Genomic DNA, 18,116 nt, shown 5'->3' on the forward strand with positions numbered 1-18,116 from the left:
GGAGGATAGGATTAAAATTCAAAATGATCTGGACAAACTGGAGAAATGGTCTGAAGAAATCAGGATGAAATTCACTAAGGACAAATACAAAGTACTCCACTTAGGAAAGAACAATCAGTTGCACACACACAAAATAGGAAATGACTGTCTAGGAAGGAGTACTGCAGAAAGGGATCTGGGGGTCATAGTGGATCACAAGCTAAATATGAGTCAACAGTGTAACAGTGTTGCAAAAAAGCAAACATCCTTCTGGGATGTATTAGCCGGAGTGTTGTAACCAAGACACGAGAAATAATTCTTCCTCTCTACTCGGTGCTGATTAGGCCTCAACTAGAGTATTATGTCCAATTTTGGGTGCCACATTTCAGGAAAGATGTGGACAAATTGGAGAAAGTCCAGAGAAGAGCAACAAAAATGATTAAAGGTCTTGAAAACATGACCTATGAGGGAAGATTGAAAAAATTTAGTTTGTTTAGTCTGGAAAAGAGAAGACTGAGAGGGGACATGATAACAGCTTTCAAGTATGTAAAAAGTTGTTACAAGGAGGAGGGAGAAAAAATTGTTTTCCTTAATCTCTGAGGCTAGGACAAGAAGCAATTGGCTTAAATTGCAGCAAGGGGGGGTTTAGGTTGGACATTAGGAAAAACTTCCTAATTGTCAGGGTGATTAAGCACTGGAATGAATTGCCTAGGGAGGCTGTGGAATCTCCATCACTGGAGACTTTTAAGAGCAGGTTAGACACACACCTGTCAGGGATGGTCTAGATAATACTTAGTCCTGCCATGAGTGCAGGGGACTGGACCAGATGACCTCTCGAAGTCCCTTCCAGTCCTATGATTCTATAATTCAACACAAAGAGCAACCATGCGCTTTCAGTACGAGTGTCTTATTTTAGGGTAAGGAGAGAGGCCAATAGTAAAGGATACAGGAGAGAGCACAGTATGGGTAGCTCCTCTGCAACAGGCAACTCACTGTAGCAGCTCAGAGAACAAAGTGGCCACTGCATGCACACAGAGAGGCATCTTAGAAATGTAAAGGTACAATACACATAAAACGTAGGCATCAGCATTTGGTAGCTACAAATCGTACAGAGAATTTGGTCCATGGACTTCTGCTGAGATCAACTCTAAATTGTATTGTTAACATTCTAAAGAGGAGATGAACCTAGAGAACAAGGTGAAAAGTATCAACTTCCCGAGAGAGATTAAGGAAGCTGAAATGAACATCTGATTGGATCATTGGAGCTGAATAATAAGTATATTTGGCCCCAGATTCTCCTCTCATTTATACAGATATAAATCTAGACTATGTGCGTTGAAGTCTATAGAGTTAGTCTGGATTTAAACCAAAAAGTCATGAGACCAGAACCTGCCCTTTTGATTTCCACAAATGTGCCTACGGAGATCTACTTTTGAAGGATACCTGTTCTCACTCACCTGAAGTTTCTGAGAAGCGCTGGGTGTTTATCAAATTTGTCAGAACTTCTTTGAAATTCACCTTCCCAGCTTCTGCAGGGTAGAGGACACAGCAGACAGAATGGACATTGGGCAAAACACCCAGCGTGAAGACAGAGCTGATTGTTTAACTTAGAAAACTCCTTAGTTAACACCCAGTATGATGGATAGTAGGGACAGCAGACATGGCAGTAAATCTCCCTACATGCAAGGCTGTGGTGACTTTAAGAAAGTTTCTATAAATAAGGGATGAAAATGTGCCTATAAATTAAAACATGGGATTGTGTAAAACATAAGAACCAGGTTACTATGACACTGACACACACAAGCAGACATGTACAATTTCTGTATCGGCATGCAACAACAGTGCTAGATTTTGCAGGTGCATTTAGTGCACACGCAACACTGGGAGTATGCCATTGTGTCTTAAATATATCAAGCCAAATTCTGCTCTCAGCTCTGTGCAACTCTCTGCAACTCCACCGAAATTCTTTCCTCCCCTCACCCCCAACCTTATTAAGTTCTCAGCCCGTGGAGATGAGCATTAGCCAACAAGTGATGTTTGACCCAAACCACAAGCAAGGGACAAAGGCTCCTTGGGGTGCTGTTTGTTTAGGACTCTCCACCACAGATCTGCCACCACACAGACTCCACGTATTCTAACATGGACACGGCCCTTAACATGGGAACACAGACACAGGGCCAAATTCGTAGGTGAGTCTAAATGAATCAAGCAATGGCCAAGCTGGTGTAACTCACCCCGTCTTCCAAGCTCCCTCTGTGTGTCAGCTCCCCAGGTGACTCATCGGTGAAGGTGGCACCCGGGGAAAACAGGCAGCTCGCGGGTAATGCTCACCGTCCGGGGAAATCTTCTGCAAAGCCTCCTGCAGCTCCTCGCTGGACACACTGATCCCCAAGCTGGCCAGAATGGAATCCAGGTCCTGCAGATCAACTTTGTCCTCTTTGATCCTGCTGAAAGCCCCGATGGCGTCCTGCAGCACTGCCGGTCAAGATCACACAGCTATGGGGGGCTTGATTCTCCACAGCCTTGCACCTTGTGTAGACATTTAGGGCTAGATCCTATGCGGGTGTAAATCGGAGCAGCTCCACTCAAGCCAATGCTGATTTACCCTAGCATAGGGGCCAGCCTTTTTACCGGTGCAAAATGGGTATAAAACGCTACACGCTCACTTCTCTCAGGTGTAAGTGACACCCCCCGTGTGTGTGTATGGACAGAACAAGGAGACTTGAAGGGTTCGGGGATTTACTTCTTGAAGTCAAGAAGGAGTTAAACAGGCTCCATGAAGCCCCACTACCAGACACAAGTCACATGTGCTGCCACTTACACATGTACTTTCTGGGTGGAACACCACCGATTCTAATGGAGTCACGCCTGATTTACACCCCCCTCAGGAAGACCAGGATCAGGCCCTGTGTTTGCATCCCACGGAGGGAAAAATCGACCTAGAAATGGGCCAGAGAATCTTTGTCTCTTATGGAAAATAATCTGCACAAGATGTGAGAGCCGCGGAGGAGAAACGGCTCCCACAAAGGGGCTGGCAAGGACGGTTAGCACTACAAGCCGTTTACATGGAGAGTCAGATTCCGACCCTCAGTTGGGACCAGCTGTTCCAAAGGGCCCAGCAACCGACGTGCACCCGATGGGCCGAGCTCATTTGAAAATCCTTCCCATCATGGGGCAAGTTCTGCTCTCAGTGACACCGGGGTTAATGACGGGGGGGAAAAAGGGGGAGGCGCTCCACGGAGGCCAATGGAATGAGCAGAGCGTCACCCCGGGGCACATGAGCGCCCAATCTGGCCCTGTGCTGCCTCTTGCAAATACAACATAGAGCTGTGCTCATGGAGAGGTGTTAAAACCTCCCCTCTCGAGCGTGGCCCCCATTCCAGTTTGCCAGCGCCCCCTTCTTCGTTCCAGCTTTTCCCTGCAGGAGGACGACGTGTTAAGAGGGCTGCTCAGGGCCTCGCTTGGGCAACGCAGGAGATTGCTTTGTGCGGGCGCTTTGTGGGGAGCTCTGATCCGGGGACAGTTCAAGACTGGCGCGCGTGATCAGGTTTTTTTCTAAGGGGCCCTCGCTCCTGTAACTGCGATTCGCTCACCCGCGGAGTCCGAGAAGTGCGGGATGCTGGCGAGAGCCGTCAGGAACTCCTTCAGGTTCACGGTCCCGCGCTCTGCAAGGGACAGAAACGCTGAGATGGGTGGAGGGGGACGAGGGGACAAAGAGACAGGCAAGGCCGAATTCACTGGGCCAGGAACATGTCCCCACCTGAGCACAGGGCAGCTATTTAAACGCCACCAGAGAAAGTCAGCCCTAAAGTCTGGCACCACAGCACCAAAGCGCTGGCCCATTTGGATCTGGGCTTAGATAGCATCAGTGTCCTGTTAAATGACAGCTAACAGGGCAGGAAGGACCGTCTATTATATGAGTCGACAGTGTGCACTTGTTGCCAAGAAGGCTAAGGGAACTTTGGGCTGTATAAGTAGGGGCATTGCCAGCAGATCGAGGGACATGATCATTCCCCTCTATTGGACATTGGTGAGGCCTCATCTGAAGTACTGTGTCCAGTTTTGGGCCCCACACTACAAGCAGGATGTGGAAAAATTGGAAAGATTCCAATGGAGGGCAACAAAAATGATTAGGGGTCTGGAGCACATGACTTACGAGGAGAGGCTGAGGGAACTGGGATTGTTTAGTCTGCAGAAGAGAAGAATGAGGGGGGATTTGATAGCTGCTTTCAACTACCTGAAAGGGGGTTCCAAAGAGGATGGATCTAGACTGTTCTCAGTGGTAGCAGATGACAGAACAAGGAGTAATGGTCTCAAGTTGCAGTGGGGGAGGTTTAGGTTGGATATTAGGAAAAACTTTTTCACTAGGAGGGTGGTGAAGCACTGGAATGGGTTACCTAGGGAGGTGGTGGAATTTCCTTCCTTAGGGTACATCTACACTACAGGGGGGAGTCGATTTAAGATACGCAAATTCAGCTACGTGAATAGCGTAGCTGAATTCGACGTATCGCAGCCGACTTACCCCGCTGTGAGGACGGCGGCAAAATCGACTTCTGCGGCTTTCTGTTGACGGCGCTTACTCCCACCTCCGCTGGTGGAGTAAGAGCGTCGATTCGGGGATCGATTGTCCCCGAGAGGTCGATTTCTACCCGCCGATTCAGGCGGGTAGTGTAGACCTAGCCTTAGAGGTTTTTAAGGCCCGGCTTGACAAAGCCCTGGCTGGGATGATTTAGTTGGGGATTGGTCCTGCTTTGAGCAGGGGGTTGGACTAGATACTTCCTGAGGTCCCTTCCAACCCTGATATTCTATGATGCTATGATTCTAGTACCCAGGACTTGGGGCTTGTCTACATGGCCCCGCAGTCCAGGCTGTGGAGCTGTGGAATGTGTTGCGCTCCAACAGGACTACATCAGTGCGAAGTAGGTCCCTTTCAGTTTGCGCCAGCGGGATTTTCATGGGCCAGGGACAGCGCCACACATTGGAGCGCTCTACAGTTCACACCCCCGTAGACCTGACTGCGGCGCCATGTAGACAAGCCCCAGGACTGAAGAGAACTGGATTCAACTCCCAGTTCAGCCACAACCTCCTGGTGTCACCAGGGCCGGCTCCAGGCACCAGCTTAACAAGCAGGTGCTTGGGGCGGCCACGGGAGAGGGGCGGCACCAGCGGCAATTCGGGGGCGGCAGGTCCCTCACTCCCTCTAGGAGCGAAGGACCTGCCGCTGAACTGCCGCTGCCGATCGTGGCTTTTTTTTTTTTTTCCAATTGCTGCCAGTGATCGCGATCGCGGCTTTTGTTTTGTTTTTTTGTTTTTGTTTTTTTGCTTGGGGCGGCAGAAATGCTGGAGCCGGCCCTGCATGTCACTTAGTCTACCTTGGGCCATAGGCGCCAACTCCATAGGTGATCCGGGGCTGGAGCACCCACGGAAAAAAAAAGTGGGTGCTTAGCACCCACCAAACGCAGCAGTTTGGTGGCACCCCCAATCAGCTGATTGGCCACTGGGGGAGGGGCTTGGGGGCAGGAAGAGGTGGCGTGAGGGCAGGGCCTTGGGGCAGAGTAGGGCTGGAGCACCTCTGGGAAAAGGAAATCTCAGCGCCTATGCCCTGGGCCTCACTTCCCCTTCAGTAAAAGGGGGGTGGTCCCTGCCTTGTTCACAGGGGTGCCGCGAGAACAAAAGGCCGTGGCTGATTGTGAGGTGCTCAGATACTACAGTGCCGAGGGCTGTGGAGTTGCTGAGACAGATATTTATTTGTGCTTATGAAGGCCCTCCCAACAGATGGTCCCAAAAGCCCCGTAGAAACATTAATGGAGGACGTTGCAGGACTCCCCGGGGTGGCAGGGAAATCGCATTCTCCCAGTTTTACAGAGGAGAGACAGAGGCAAAGTGACACGCCCCAGCTCATAAAGGGAGTTAGTGACCGAGGCAGCAATAGACTCACCCAGAAGTGCTCTAACCTTTAGCCCACACGCCCTCCTTGCTTTAGAACCAGTACCGGACATGCGAACACCAACACCGGCTGTACCTGGTGTCTGCAGAATGCGCATTACAATGCTCACCATCAACAGCAACGGCCTTCAGTGTCTCCTGGAGCTCCTCCTCCTTTAATGAGATGCCCAGGTTTTCCAGGGTGGATTTCAGGTCGTCCAGGTGAATCTTACCTCCATGCATCCCGCTGACAACGTTGGTGGCATTCTGCAATGCTGAAAGCACCCAAGGAAGGGGCAGGGTGTTAGACAGGCCATGAGTCCCATGGAGAATTTTCTTCAGGGCTACGGTCTCAGGAAAATCACTTAGGTCCAGATTTTTAGAGGTATTTAGATGCTGCTGTGCTCAGCGTTGCAATGCTAACTGGCTTAAGAGCCTAAATACCATTTTCCAAAGGGATTCAGGCACTTGGGAGCCTAAATCCCATAGACTGTCAATGGAATTTAAGCTCCTTTTGCCTGAATGCAAACCCTCCCCCCCCCAAACCCTTTAATAAACTAAAGAAATCTTGAAGTACAGACGTGGTGTGGAGTTAAATAGCACTGAAGACAGGCTGACCAGGTTACTGATCTCTAAAAAGACAAATTTGCAAATCTTTTTCTCTAGAGATCTCTTAAACCTGCCTGGATTCTTAGGCAAAAGCAATCCAGTGTTACCTGCAAATTATTCCCAGGACCCCACAGGACGTGCAAACTTTGCTTTTTGCAGACACAAAGGTATGCTCGTGCATTAGCACACAACAGATAAAGCACGTGCTGGCGATTCATTACCCATAGTGAGAGCTTCTATCTATAGTAATAAAGAGCAGACTCTGGGAGCCGCGGGATTGGCACTGACAGATCTGGAGGACTTGTCAAAGCTGGGTGAGAAGATATCAACGCTACTGATATTAAAGACCTTGTGCTATTTGCCGAGTGAATTGTGGGTGAAATTCATCTCCATACATGGGATCCATGCACCACTTAAGTGCCATTTCAAGAATGTAAATGGGATTTTAGGGGAGCACTGGCCTTGGGTCAGGGTGAATTTCACCCAACAGGCCTGATTTTTAAGAACAGGCTCTCATTTCGCTCCTGCAGTTGACCGTGGAGACAGTTTTGCCGGTGTGCCCTGCTGGTAGCCGATGGGCGTTTGTGGAAGTTGTTCTTGGACAGAGCTAATGGACTGGATCATTTTCTATTTATACAATTTGCCTCTTTTATTTCCTTTCTTCTAAACCCTCACTTACCTTCCAGCTCAGAGAAGTTCTGGGTATCGCCCAAGGAGGTGAGAAAATCTTTGAAATTCACCTTTCCATCCCCTGTAAAATACAAATTAAACATCAATGGACAGATATTGTTGTTGTTGTTAGAATACCTAGCTCTTATATAGTGCTTCTCATAGAGGCTTACAGAAACACTGCATTTGTGGAAACTGGCATATGAGAGAGACAGTTTAATACTGTAATAGCTCCTTATACACTGTACTTTTCACAGGTAGATCTCCAAGCACTTTACAAAGGAGGGACATACAATTACCTCCAATTTACAGATGGGGAAACTGAGGCATATAGCCGATACGTGTCTTGCCCACAGTCACCCAGCAGGCCAATTGCTCAGATAAGTTAAATCCCAGCTCTCCTGACACCTAGTCTAGTGTGCTGCCCATTGGACCGTACTGCCTCGTTTCCCCATACATTAGTTATAGAATTTCTCCCATACTTTCCTCCTAATTTATTTAGTTACAATTTTTCTTTGGGAGATTCATAGGTAGCATTTGAGAAGGCCCCAGGCAGACAATACCCCCTATTATTGCTGGGCGAATACGTCATAAGTTATTTGCCGATTATTTTCTACAGGCAATTCTTGATCTTTGGAAGTTAGTTGGAAATATCTGGCGTCTGATTGTCACGCAGGCATGGATCCCCAGGTCATGTGGTATATTTCTGTTTCCTGACTGGATGATATTGGTGGGACTCATGCTCATGGGCAGAACATCAAGCACGTGCATAAATGCTTTGCTGGATTGGGGCCAGCGTGCTCGGTTTCTGGCAGGCTCGAACACACAGCAGAGAACACGGGCGCTGAGCGGCGCACAGACGTGGAACCTCCAAGTAGACGTTCCCCTCCGGCAGAAGGGCCGCTATGGGAGATGCCCACCATCAACGGTAGCGGTCTTTAGCCCCTCCTGGAGTGACTCTTGGGTCAGATGAACTCCCAGGCTGTTCAGAGTTTGCTCCAGCTGAGAAACAGGGACCTTATCCTCTTTGATCTTGCTGACAGTCTCCAAGGCCTCCTGCAGTGCTGCAGACACACAGCCAAGGTAAAAAGCAAGTTACAGAGAGGGGGAGGCTGATTAAAACAATGGCTGCAGCCCCAGCAGTGCTGTCAAAAGGGGGATGTTAATAGTGGAGGAAACAATAACAGACTTAAAGGGCCACATGTATAAAACAGAGCCTTCAATCTTGACTAGATGAGCTACAGCGCCATATAAATTCATATTTCAGTTTTGCCTAGAGATTCAGAGCCGCACGGCCCTGAGTAGTAAGAGAGTCCATCCCCTGAGCAGCTTATGCTCTAAATAGACAGGACAAAAGGGGAAATCGAGGCACGGAGCGGGGCAGTGACTTGCCTAAGGTCACCCCGCAGGCCAGTGGCAGAGCTGGGAATAGAATCCAGGTCTCCTAAATCCCACTCCAGTGCCCTATCTCCCGATGAATAACATATGCTGGCTAGCATATAAATATAGCTCATATTACTAATATGTATTATCTGTACCATATAGAAGTACAATGTGTGTCAAACACCAATAACCTTAAGCACAAATATTGCACTAATGATAAAGCCTAAATTGGCCTAGACCATAATCCTGTTCACTTATGCTAAGTATCCCATAACTCCTTGCATTTGCATAAGGCATTAGGCATAAGCAGACAGGAAACATGTCCAAATAAAGATACATTCGTTCTATGTCTTAGTACAAGCTAGGGAAGGCCGTTCACGGAGCAGGACCTGGAATGCTGGTATTCAGAACACAGAGAAGGCGGGAACAAAACAACAAATTAGGGAACTGAGACAAACCGGTGGGTTGGATTTTAGTGACGTGTAAGGAGATGTGTAACTTGTAAACTCGTCAGAGAACTAATACCAGCTGAAATGGGTCAGCTGGGGAGAACAGCTTCTGGGTAAGGTGAATGTAACATCGCTGCATGGGACGGCTCCTCAGAGACTGGTATTGCATAGAACCTTCTTTGCTGTACCCCATTAATAAACCTGACTGACATTGGTTAGTATTTAGTCTCTTGAATATGTTTCATCACAACAAACCAAAGTGGGGTCAAGCAACTGACTATACAATTTATCATCACCCCAGACCAAGCGGTTTCTCTGATTTCTCTGCTACTCACCTACATATTCAGAGAAGCGTGGGATGTTGGTCAAAACCTTCATGAATTCCTTCACATTCACCCTCCCCGATTCTGCAAGGCAGAGAATGGCTCAGAAAGGAAAGGCACGGCAAACAGACCATATTGGGCAAAGAGACGGACAGGCAGAAGGGCAAGTTCTGAGGTGAGTGACGCCGGTGGAAATCTGGAGTAACTCCCATGACTTCGGGGGAGTTACTGTAGAAATGGCCTGGTGTTACAGGGCAGGGAATCGGGCCCAGAGAGTCTCAGCTGCAAATTCTCCTATACCCCTTCCTCCAAGCATGGTCCTAACTGCCTTCCCGAAGCCTCCTGCACTCCTGCATCGATACCAGCCTGTCTCCAGCAAACCAGAGATAATGCACCACCCAGCTGCCTAACCCTCCCCCACTGATTTCCTCCTCCTCGGATGGTCCCAGGAACCCTAGCCCTCCCCCGGGCCATTCCAGAAGTAGAGCGGATCCCACATCCATCTCCTCATACTCTCACCCAGCCAGTCACCACATATGCTCAGGCTGGGCAGAACAAGGATACTTGCTCTGCTGAACTCCAAGAGATGAACCCATGAGACACTCACCGTCAGCAGGGCAGGACGTCAGGGCTTCTTGCAGCTCCTTGGGGGTTAAATGGATCCCCATGGCCTTCAGAGCCGATGGCAAGTTGCTCACCTCGATCTTGTCTCTGCTGATTTTGCTGAGCGTGTTGAAAGCGTCCTGCAAAGCTGCGGGGACAGCGAGAGCAGAGGGGCAGCTAGTGTGTCTCTGAGCCTGGCTCTCTGTTAAAGTTGCTGACGCTGCGGCACGGCGGGTGTGGAATGTCACTTGATCCAAACGGCAGCTTGGCACAAGGTGCAAACGACTCCATAAAGTACAGGGCAATGGAGAATCGAGCCCCTTCCATCTGGAAGGTCTCCTATCCACGCTCCCATCACCAAATTAGAGGGGTATCACTTTAAGGGGAGCCCCAGAATCAAATAATGGACTGTTGACTGTGGATATAAGGTTGCTGTAGAAACGAAGTAATCAATTATGGAAGGGGAGCCCCGGTTTCTAAAAGCAGAGGCAACGGTAAGGGTGTGTCTACATCTGAAACTTTGGGCACGTCTTCACTACCCGCCGAATCGGCGGGTAGCAATCGATCTATTGGGGATCGACTTATCGCGTCTAGTGAAGACGCGATAAAATCGATCCCCGATGGCTCTTCCGTCGACTCCGGAAATCCACCGCGGCAAAAGGCAGAAGTGGAGTCGACGGCGGCGCGGCAGCGGTCGACTCGCCGCCGTCCTCACAGCCAGGTAAGTCGACCTAAAATACGCCACTTCAGCTACGCTATTCATGTAGCTGAAGTTGCGTATCTTAGGTCGAACCCACCCCCTGTAGTGTAGACCTAGCCTTAATCTGGAATAAAGCAGGGTGTGATTTTAAAGTGGATTAACTATTGCTGATTAACTCCATGTGTGGACGCTCTTATTCCGGAATAAAAGTGTTCACATATGGAGTTAATCCGGAATAGATATTCAGGAATCACTCCCTGCACAGATGAACCCTTGAGAAAACTAATGAGCCACATGGGAAACTTCCTTGATGAGCGGTGTATGGATGAGAACATCGACTCCTCCATTAAACTGGATCACATTTTCTCAGCACTGAATCCCATCCTGCTGCAGGGCAGAAGGCAGCCACTGGGTGAGCGGGCTAGGAAGGAACTTCCTGGATTATTTTGTAACTCATGACGGGGGTTGGTTTTTTGGGTTTTTTTTTTTTTTTTTGCATCTTTCTCTGAAGCATCAGATATTAGTTAGACAGACCCTTGGTCCAAGCCAGTCCAGCAATTCCTCTGCTGTTACATCAACAGAGAGAGATTTGGGCCAGACAACAGAACCGCTACGATTCCAAATACCTCCTTAAAGATTACTTCCCAGAGCTGTGGCTTGGGTTATATCCCATCCCGCTGGGAACTCTCCAGTGCACAGAGAGCTTTGGTCTTAGACCTGTGCTTGCAGCCAAACGGCTCAGATGCCTTAGCTGGCAAAGCAGGCTGTCTCCAGGGACAGCGGCTTGGCACAGCGACCTGGCAGCTGAAGAGCGAGTACCGTGTCGGAGAAGAGGCACCTCAGACTCGCACGAAGAGATGAATTCCTAGCAGCTGGAAATGGAGATGTGGCTCTTCTCCTGTTCTTTCCCTCCCGTCTCATTTCTTTACTTTTGTCTTTTTTTCCCCCTGTTCTCCCCTTATTTTTTTTAAAAACGAGGCTCCACCACCAGCAACAGAGTCAGCGAAACCCGTCTCACCATCGGGGGACCGGATGGCTGCAAACCAGGCCCTGTGCATCTCTGCTGAATGCATGTGTGACCCACCTCTGTGCCAGAACCACTGACTCTCTGTAGCTTTTTCTGGAGCTCCCTGTGCTCTCACAGTATTCTCGCATGCACCCCACAATCCTGACGGCGGAGTTGGAGTGGGATTCGGACTCCCCATTTCCACGGGAATTGGGCCCCAAAGTCCTCTAAGCGGCTTTGGAAATCCCAGCCTGGGCTGAGGCCAGCGCATGGCCGACAACCAGCCCACAAGGAAGAAATCTAATCTTGCTCAGGCTAGTCGAGAGTGTGAAAAACCCCAGCGCTATCCCCAAGTTGGAATTTCCCGGTGCTTCTCCAGGGAGAGCTCACAGCTCAGCATTGACCTTCCGTCCATTTTCAGCGACGGTAAAGCTCCCGCTCACCTTCGAACTCGGTGAATCGCCGGGTCCCGGTCATGCACATCATGACGTCTTTAAAATTCACCGTCCCGTCCTCTGCAAGGCGCAGAACAGTGGAGACGTTATGGGGGCAGGGGGGATGCAGAGATGTGCGGGTCACACAGCGCTATCATCATCACAACTAGTTTCAGGGGGAGGGGCCCCCAAAAGGTCAGTGGGACACTTCTCTCAGAGTTCACTTCTCAGCAACATGAAGGTCCCTTTACCCCACTCTGGCAGTGCAAAGGGAGCTGAAAGTGCCAGTAAATTACCCTTCACTCCTGCCAGGGAGATCTAAAGGGACCTTCATATCAATGAGTCGTGTCAGGCCACTGAAGCTCCCTCTGGGCCCAGTGCTCCATTGCCCAGCACCTTCTGTGGTCACCTGCTCTGCTGAGGGGTCGAAGACAGCCAGCGCCGGTGGTGTACAATGCTACCAGATCGGAATGGCCGCCTTTCGCACCGGGATCAATGTCGGCATAAGGCGAGAGGGAATCAGGCCCAGAATTCCGGCTGGTTTTATCTGTATGAAGTTAGTCACAGCTCCAGTGAAAACCTCCGTCAGCGGGAGATGTGTATTGCCTGACCTTCAGAGAGAAGTTTGGCCTAATGGACAGAACACTGGCTTGGGCCTCAGGAGAGTGGAGTGCTAGTCCCACCTCTGCTACTGACCTGCCAGATGACCTTAGGGAAGTCACTTTACCACTTTGTGCCACAGCTTTCCCATCTGTAACATGGGGATAATACTCAGTGGCGTAGCCAGGTGGAGGGAACAGGGGGAGCAATAAAAAAAAAAAAAAAGAAAAGGTGCCACCCACTGCGGCGCTTTTACTCACCCGGCGGCGCTCCGGGTCTTCGGCGGCAGGTCCTTCACTCGCTCCGGGGGTCTTCGGTGGCACTGAAGGACCCGCTGCCGAAATGCCACCGAAGACCCGCGGAGCGAGTGAAGGTCCCGCCGCCGAAGACCCGGAGCGCTGCTGGGTGAGTAAAATAAAAGCGCCACAGCGGATGGCGTTTTTTTTTTTTTAAATCGCTCCCCCAGGTGAGTACAAAGGCGCCAGGAAATTGACAAGGCGCCACTTGTGCTCAGTGGGGGAGCGGCCGCTGCCCCGCTCCCCCACTAGCTACGCTACTGATAATGCTACTGACCTCCCAAATAAAGCCCTCGAAGATCTATGGAGGAAAAGTGCTATAGAAGAGCTGGGTTATTATTACAATTTCATATACTAGCGAATCAGGATTTCTAACTACACAACAGAAGGCTTATCACAGACCAAGTTTCTCTTTTCACAGGCTGGCACGTGCTCTCGTACACACAGATCGCTGGAAAGGCCCTACGTGCTCACTTCTGGCCTGCCTATGCATGCAGTTCACCAGTGGAAAGGAAGTTGGCGTGCTCACCAGCGATCGTAACCAATGCCAGTAATTCGTGTAGCTCCTCCTCCGTTAAAACGATTCCCATGCTCGCCAGGGTGGAGTCCAGCGCATCGACACGGATGTGATCGTCCTTGATGCCGCTCATCGCATTGAAGGCGTCCTTCAGTACTGCAACGTGCACGGGGAACACAAAGAGTTCTGTCCACACAAGAGCTTCAGTGCAAAATTCGTCTCGCTTTACTCTTGAGAGGATTGGGGAAGACAGGGGCCAAACAATCCTGCCCCTCCCCATTCCCCCATGGGCACAACACCCCACCCCCCAGAATTACATATTCAATCACAGCCCACATGCTGTGCTGAATCTGAACTCGCCTCCCCGTCCTGAGGTCTGGTTTTCAGGTGTGGTTTTCAAAAGAAACCAGTGATTTTTGGGGCCCCCACCTTGAGGCACCCACAGAAGGGGGATGATTTTCAGAGGGTGGATGCGGGGCACTTTCTGAACGTCAGGAACCTTTATGGTGTCTCCTGCTGGGGACTGGCCCCTTTTGAGAACCTCACCCAAAGAAACCAACCATAAAACAACAAAAGGGCCTGATGTAAAGCCCATTGAAGCCAATGGAAATACTCCATGGCTTTGGGTCAGACCCATAAAGTTCTGCTCAAGCCTTCTCATCATGTTTGGCTGCTTCTAGGGTTCCTCCCAGAGGACTGCTCAGCCCATACCCTTGATCCTCTCCTTCTACAGAGAGCCACTCCCACCTCCCTTATATCCAGGAGCTACCTGCCTCAGAGTAGGTTCTGCTTAACCCTTTCCCAGCAGGATCAACACCTGCTGACAGGGTAGATGGGAAAGTTCTGGGCAATCAACTGTTGCACTGTATAACTGCATTGCCGTTGGCGGAATAACTCAGACTGTTGTCACAGAGCAGAATTTGGCCCCAAATGATTGAAATGAAATTCCACATCTGATCCCCCCCCGATCCTTATTTCCTTGAAAGCTCTTACTCACCTGTAACTTCAGGAAAATGAGGTAGTTGGGTTAAAACGGTTATGAATTCTCTGAAATTCACCTTCCCGTTGTCTGCAAGATAAAGCAAAGTTCAGATGTGGAAAGAATGATGGACAGAAACGAACGGAGAGAAAGACAGACAAAACCTTTGTGCTGTATCTCGGGGTTCTCAGCCTGGACCCCCAGGTGATGGAGAGGAGTCAAGGGTTTGCAGTCACCCAGCTCTATTCAGATTGGGAAATCTGCTGTGTGAGAAAGGCTGAGAACCCCAGCACCATGGTATCAGTATTATAGCATGTGAAAAGTGACTACAAATGCTGGTTTAGAATTCCCCTGCCCTGCCAAGAGAGGCTCTGAATTCAAGAGGAATGTATCTGTAGCAAGGTAAGGCAATCGAAGGATGCATGTCTCAGGCACACAGAGCGCTATTATTAAGTGTGCATCCCTGTTTACACAGCTGTAGCAGTCATGCTAATTGCCTTACAGACGGGTAGGAAGGCGAGGTCCCTGTCCCAAAGAACTGCCCGCAGAAACTGGAGCGATGGAGAGAGCGGAAAAGGGAGAACAAGGAGGGACGTTAAAGAGCTCGGGGGAGATTTTCCGACGTACAAACGGGAGTTAGGTGTCTGGCTCCCATTCTCTTTCCAATGGGAATTGGGCCCCTCACTGCTCCTGGTCCCTTTGAAAATATTCCCCTAGACTGCACAGTCCTGTAGCCTTAAAATTCAACCTGGCTGCAGGGTGGTTCCCACTGAATTCCTGGGATCAAAGACACTCTTCTTTCTGGAAGGATAAGGGCTCACTCAGGAATTAGTGGGTGAATTTTTTCTCCAGCCTGCATTACGCAGAAGGTCAGACTAGGTGATCTATGAGCGTATGAGGAACGCAGCTAGACCATCACAAACCAATGGGTTCAAAAGGCAGACCTCACAAGAGGCCTTCTCCAGCTAGACGAGGCCAAACACGTAAAGGGACGTACGTATGGCTGAAATTCACCCCTGTACCATACATCCATTGGAACGGTATGTCCCACCTGAGCCCGTTCATGTGCACGTCAGCCCCAGGGGATAGGACATACCTGCACAGACCTTTAAGCAAGACATGCCCCACTGAAGCCCACGCGGAGGCTTGAAATGCTCACCGTCAGCACTGGCTGTCTTCATCACCTCCTTCAGCGTCTCCTTTGCTAGATGGAGTCCCATGCTGCTCAGGGTGGACTCAAGGTCATGGAGGTCAAAGTGGTCATCCTTGAGCTTGCTGATGGCCAGGCAGGTGAGCTGCAACCCTGCGGGGACACCCAACGCACAGCGGGGTGCACGTGAAACATAACTGCTACGGCATCAGGGACAGCAAAGAGAAGGGGGTGGCCAGACGGTCTTGGAGGCTGATACGGACGAAGCAACGGCACAGGAAGCTTCCTGTACACTGTCCTGAGAAAGTCTCAGTGTCTACACTGGGAGGACTACTTCGGGGTTGGGGGAGGGGGGCGGGACTCAGACTCCATGATCTAACCAGTCCTTGACATCGTCAACACAGGGATACCGTGGAAGTGCTCAAGCACGCACTTGAGTCCCATGCTGAAAGCTAAGCACATGCCCAAGTGCGCTGCTGAATGGGGGCCAAGAGAGGATCTTGCTATTATAGGGTGAAATTCACCCTACGCCCAGGCCTCTGCACCACGGACACTCCCTTTGGAGGGCTTCAGTGATGCACGGACCTCGTGCAGGGCCCTCGGCACAGGTTGGAATTTCCCCCATAGCCTCGGCCTCCCTGAAGTTGCTGGGAGTTTTGTAACTGGTTGGTTCACGATGCCTCTTCTTGATACGTCAACAGTACGTAACAGAGTGTGTTTGCTCCGAAGGCTTCAAAATCATCCAGAAACCTGTACCTCAAACGTTATCATCCCACGGATATCAGGTAAACAGCCCCAGCCTCCCAGGGCTGCAGTGGGCCCAGCTAGGGCACATGACCCCCGTGCGCGTTACCCTCACTCACAGCCTGAGCCCGCTGCATTCAAAAGTCAATGGAAAGATTCCCACGGACTTCAACGCGTGCTGGATCAGGGCCTTAGATCAACGGCTGCTCAACGGTCAAGGGGGGAGAGAGGGTGGGATTGGGGCTGGCTCCATCTTTACAGTGTTGCACCTGGAAAATGCTTAGCGCAGTAGAGAGATTTAGGAGCCTCAAAGGGAAAGATGCAGATTCAGGCCTCCAGGGGAGCCAAGGCTTTGCCCCATGGTCAGAGGGCAGCGGTTCAATCTGGTTCTGGAAACCCTGCCAAGCACAGCCCGGATTACAAACATTCCTGAAGACCGCAGCAGGGCTGCTCCACAAGGATGCGCGAGGCCGTGCAGCGTCTGCCTGCGTGACCTCACCAGAAACAGCTACAATTATAAGACACGTCAGTTGCAGTCTAGGGGCTCGATTCCCCAGTCTGCTCCAGCGGTTCTGGGCGACTTCTCCCATGCAAAGCAGCTGGGACCTTGGCTGGAGCAACTTCATTGCTGCGTTGCACTGCCAGAGCACCTCAGTGAATCTGTCCTCCCACCAAAGCTCCTTTCTCTGCCCAGCACGGCGTTCACTCACCCACAGATTCTGCAAAGCGCTTGGTGGAGGTCACTCCCCTGATGAAATCTTTCAGGTTCACCTTCCCGCTGTCTGTGAGATAAAGAACACGGGTGGAGACTACGATTAGCAATGAGCTAACGCTCTAATGTTACCATCTCAGCCTCCTGCAACACGTCTGCAGCCACAACGGCTCGGAACGTCACAGCGACGATGGAAATCAGATGCTCCTTGTTGCCATAAGCGCAGAGCCTGGCCACTGGAACTGCGGGAGAGTCTCCTTAGCAGTATAGAGTCTATGAAGCACTACAGAGCAGTGCTGCTTCTCCCCGGGAAACGGCAGCAGTGACCCATACCCGCCAGTCAGGACATAACACCGGGGAAAGAGGAATGGTAACATCAGGAAGCACACAGCATTGGCTATAGCAGCGGGATTCTAGACTATTAAATATCAGAGGGGTAGCCGTCTTAGTCTGTATCCACAAAAACAACTAGGAGTCCGGCGGCACCTTGAAGACTAATGGATTTATTTGGGCACAAGCTTTCGTGGGTAAAAAACCCACTTCTTCAGATGCTTATGCCCAAATAAATCGTCCCCCCGAGGTAAATGCTCACCGTCAACAGGACATAACTGGAGCACATCGGAGAGCTCTTCGCTGGACAAACTGACGTCCAAGTTGCTCAGCACAGACTTCAGGTCCTGAACACCAATCTTCTCATCTTCCAGCCTGCTGATGATGCTAAAGGCATCCTGCAGGGCTGCGGGCACACAGACAACAGGCCGGATGGAGTCAGCAAGCGGCCAGGACTTATCTCTTGCAAACAAGGGCCACCGGGTTAGCTACAGGGAGAGCAGGAGGATGGGCCTACAGGTGCCATCCTGAAATCCTATGGTCAGCATTAGGCAGGAGGTCCGATTAGCCGGTCCCTTCTGGCCTATCTCTGAATGCCAATGCACAACAACGCAGCTACAGAGAAACGGCTCTGGATACGTTCGTTACCAGCACTAACGACGAAAAGCAGGCGGGACAGCTGAGGTAGCAGGATCTCCGAGTCGCAAT

General features: G+C 50.5%; 1 protein-coding gene across 1 annotated transcript in view; it reads right to left on the minus strand.

Annotated features, from left to right (window-relative positions):
- The window catches only part of EFCAB3 (EF-hand calcium binding domain 3), a 75,508-nt gene extending 57,687 nt beyond the window's left edge, over positions 1–17,821 (minus strand). Inside the window, exons 1-14 of the mRNA XM_065577471.1 lie at positions 17,671–17,821; positions 17,077–17,148; positions 15,632–15,775; positions 14,491–14,562; positions 13,506–13,649; positions 12,090–12,161; positions 9,945–10,088; positions 9,350–9,421; positions 8,103–8,246; positions 7,193–7,264; positions 6,036–6,179; positions 3,573–3,644; positions 2,311–2,454; positions 1,437–1,508 (exon numbers count right to left, since the gene is read on the minus strand). Of these exons, the coding sequence (XP_065433543.1) occupies positions 1,437–1,508; positions 2,311–2,454; positions 3,573–3,644; positions 6,036–6,179; positions 7,193–7,264; positions 8,103–8,246; positions 9,350–9,421; positions 9,945–10,088; positions 12,090–12,161; positions 13,506–13,649; positions 14,491–14,562; positions 15,632–15,692 (1,213 nt within the window). The 5' untranslated portion in view covers positions 15,693–15,775; positions 17,077–17,148; positions 17,671–17,821. The remainder of the gene's footprint in view (positions 1–1,436; positions 1,509–2,310; positions 2,455–3,572; positions 3,645–6,035; positions 6,180–7,192; positions 7,265–8,102; positions 8,247–9,349; positions 9,422–9,944; positions 10,089–12,089; positions 12,162–13,505; positions 13,650–14,490; positions 14,563–15,631; positions 15,776–17,076; positions 17,149–17,670) is intronic.
- Between the last annotated feature and the right edge of the window lie 295 nt (positions 17,822–18,116).

Source organism: Chrysemys picta, chromosome 24 (genome assembly GCF_011386835.1).
Source record: "Chrysemys picta bellii isolate R12L10 chromosome 24, ASM1138683v2, whole genome shotgun sequence".
In the NCBI taxonomy this organism is placed as follows: Eukaryota; Metazoa; Chordata; order Testudines; family Emydidae; genus Chrysemys; species Chrysemys picta.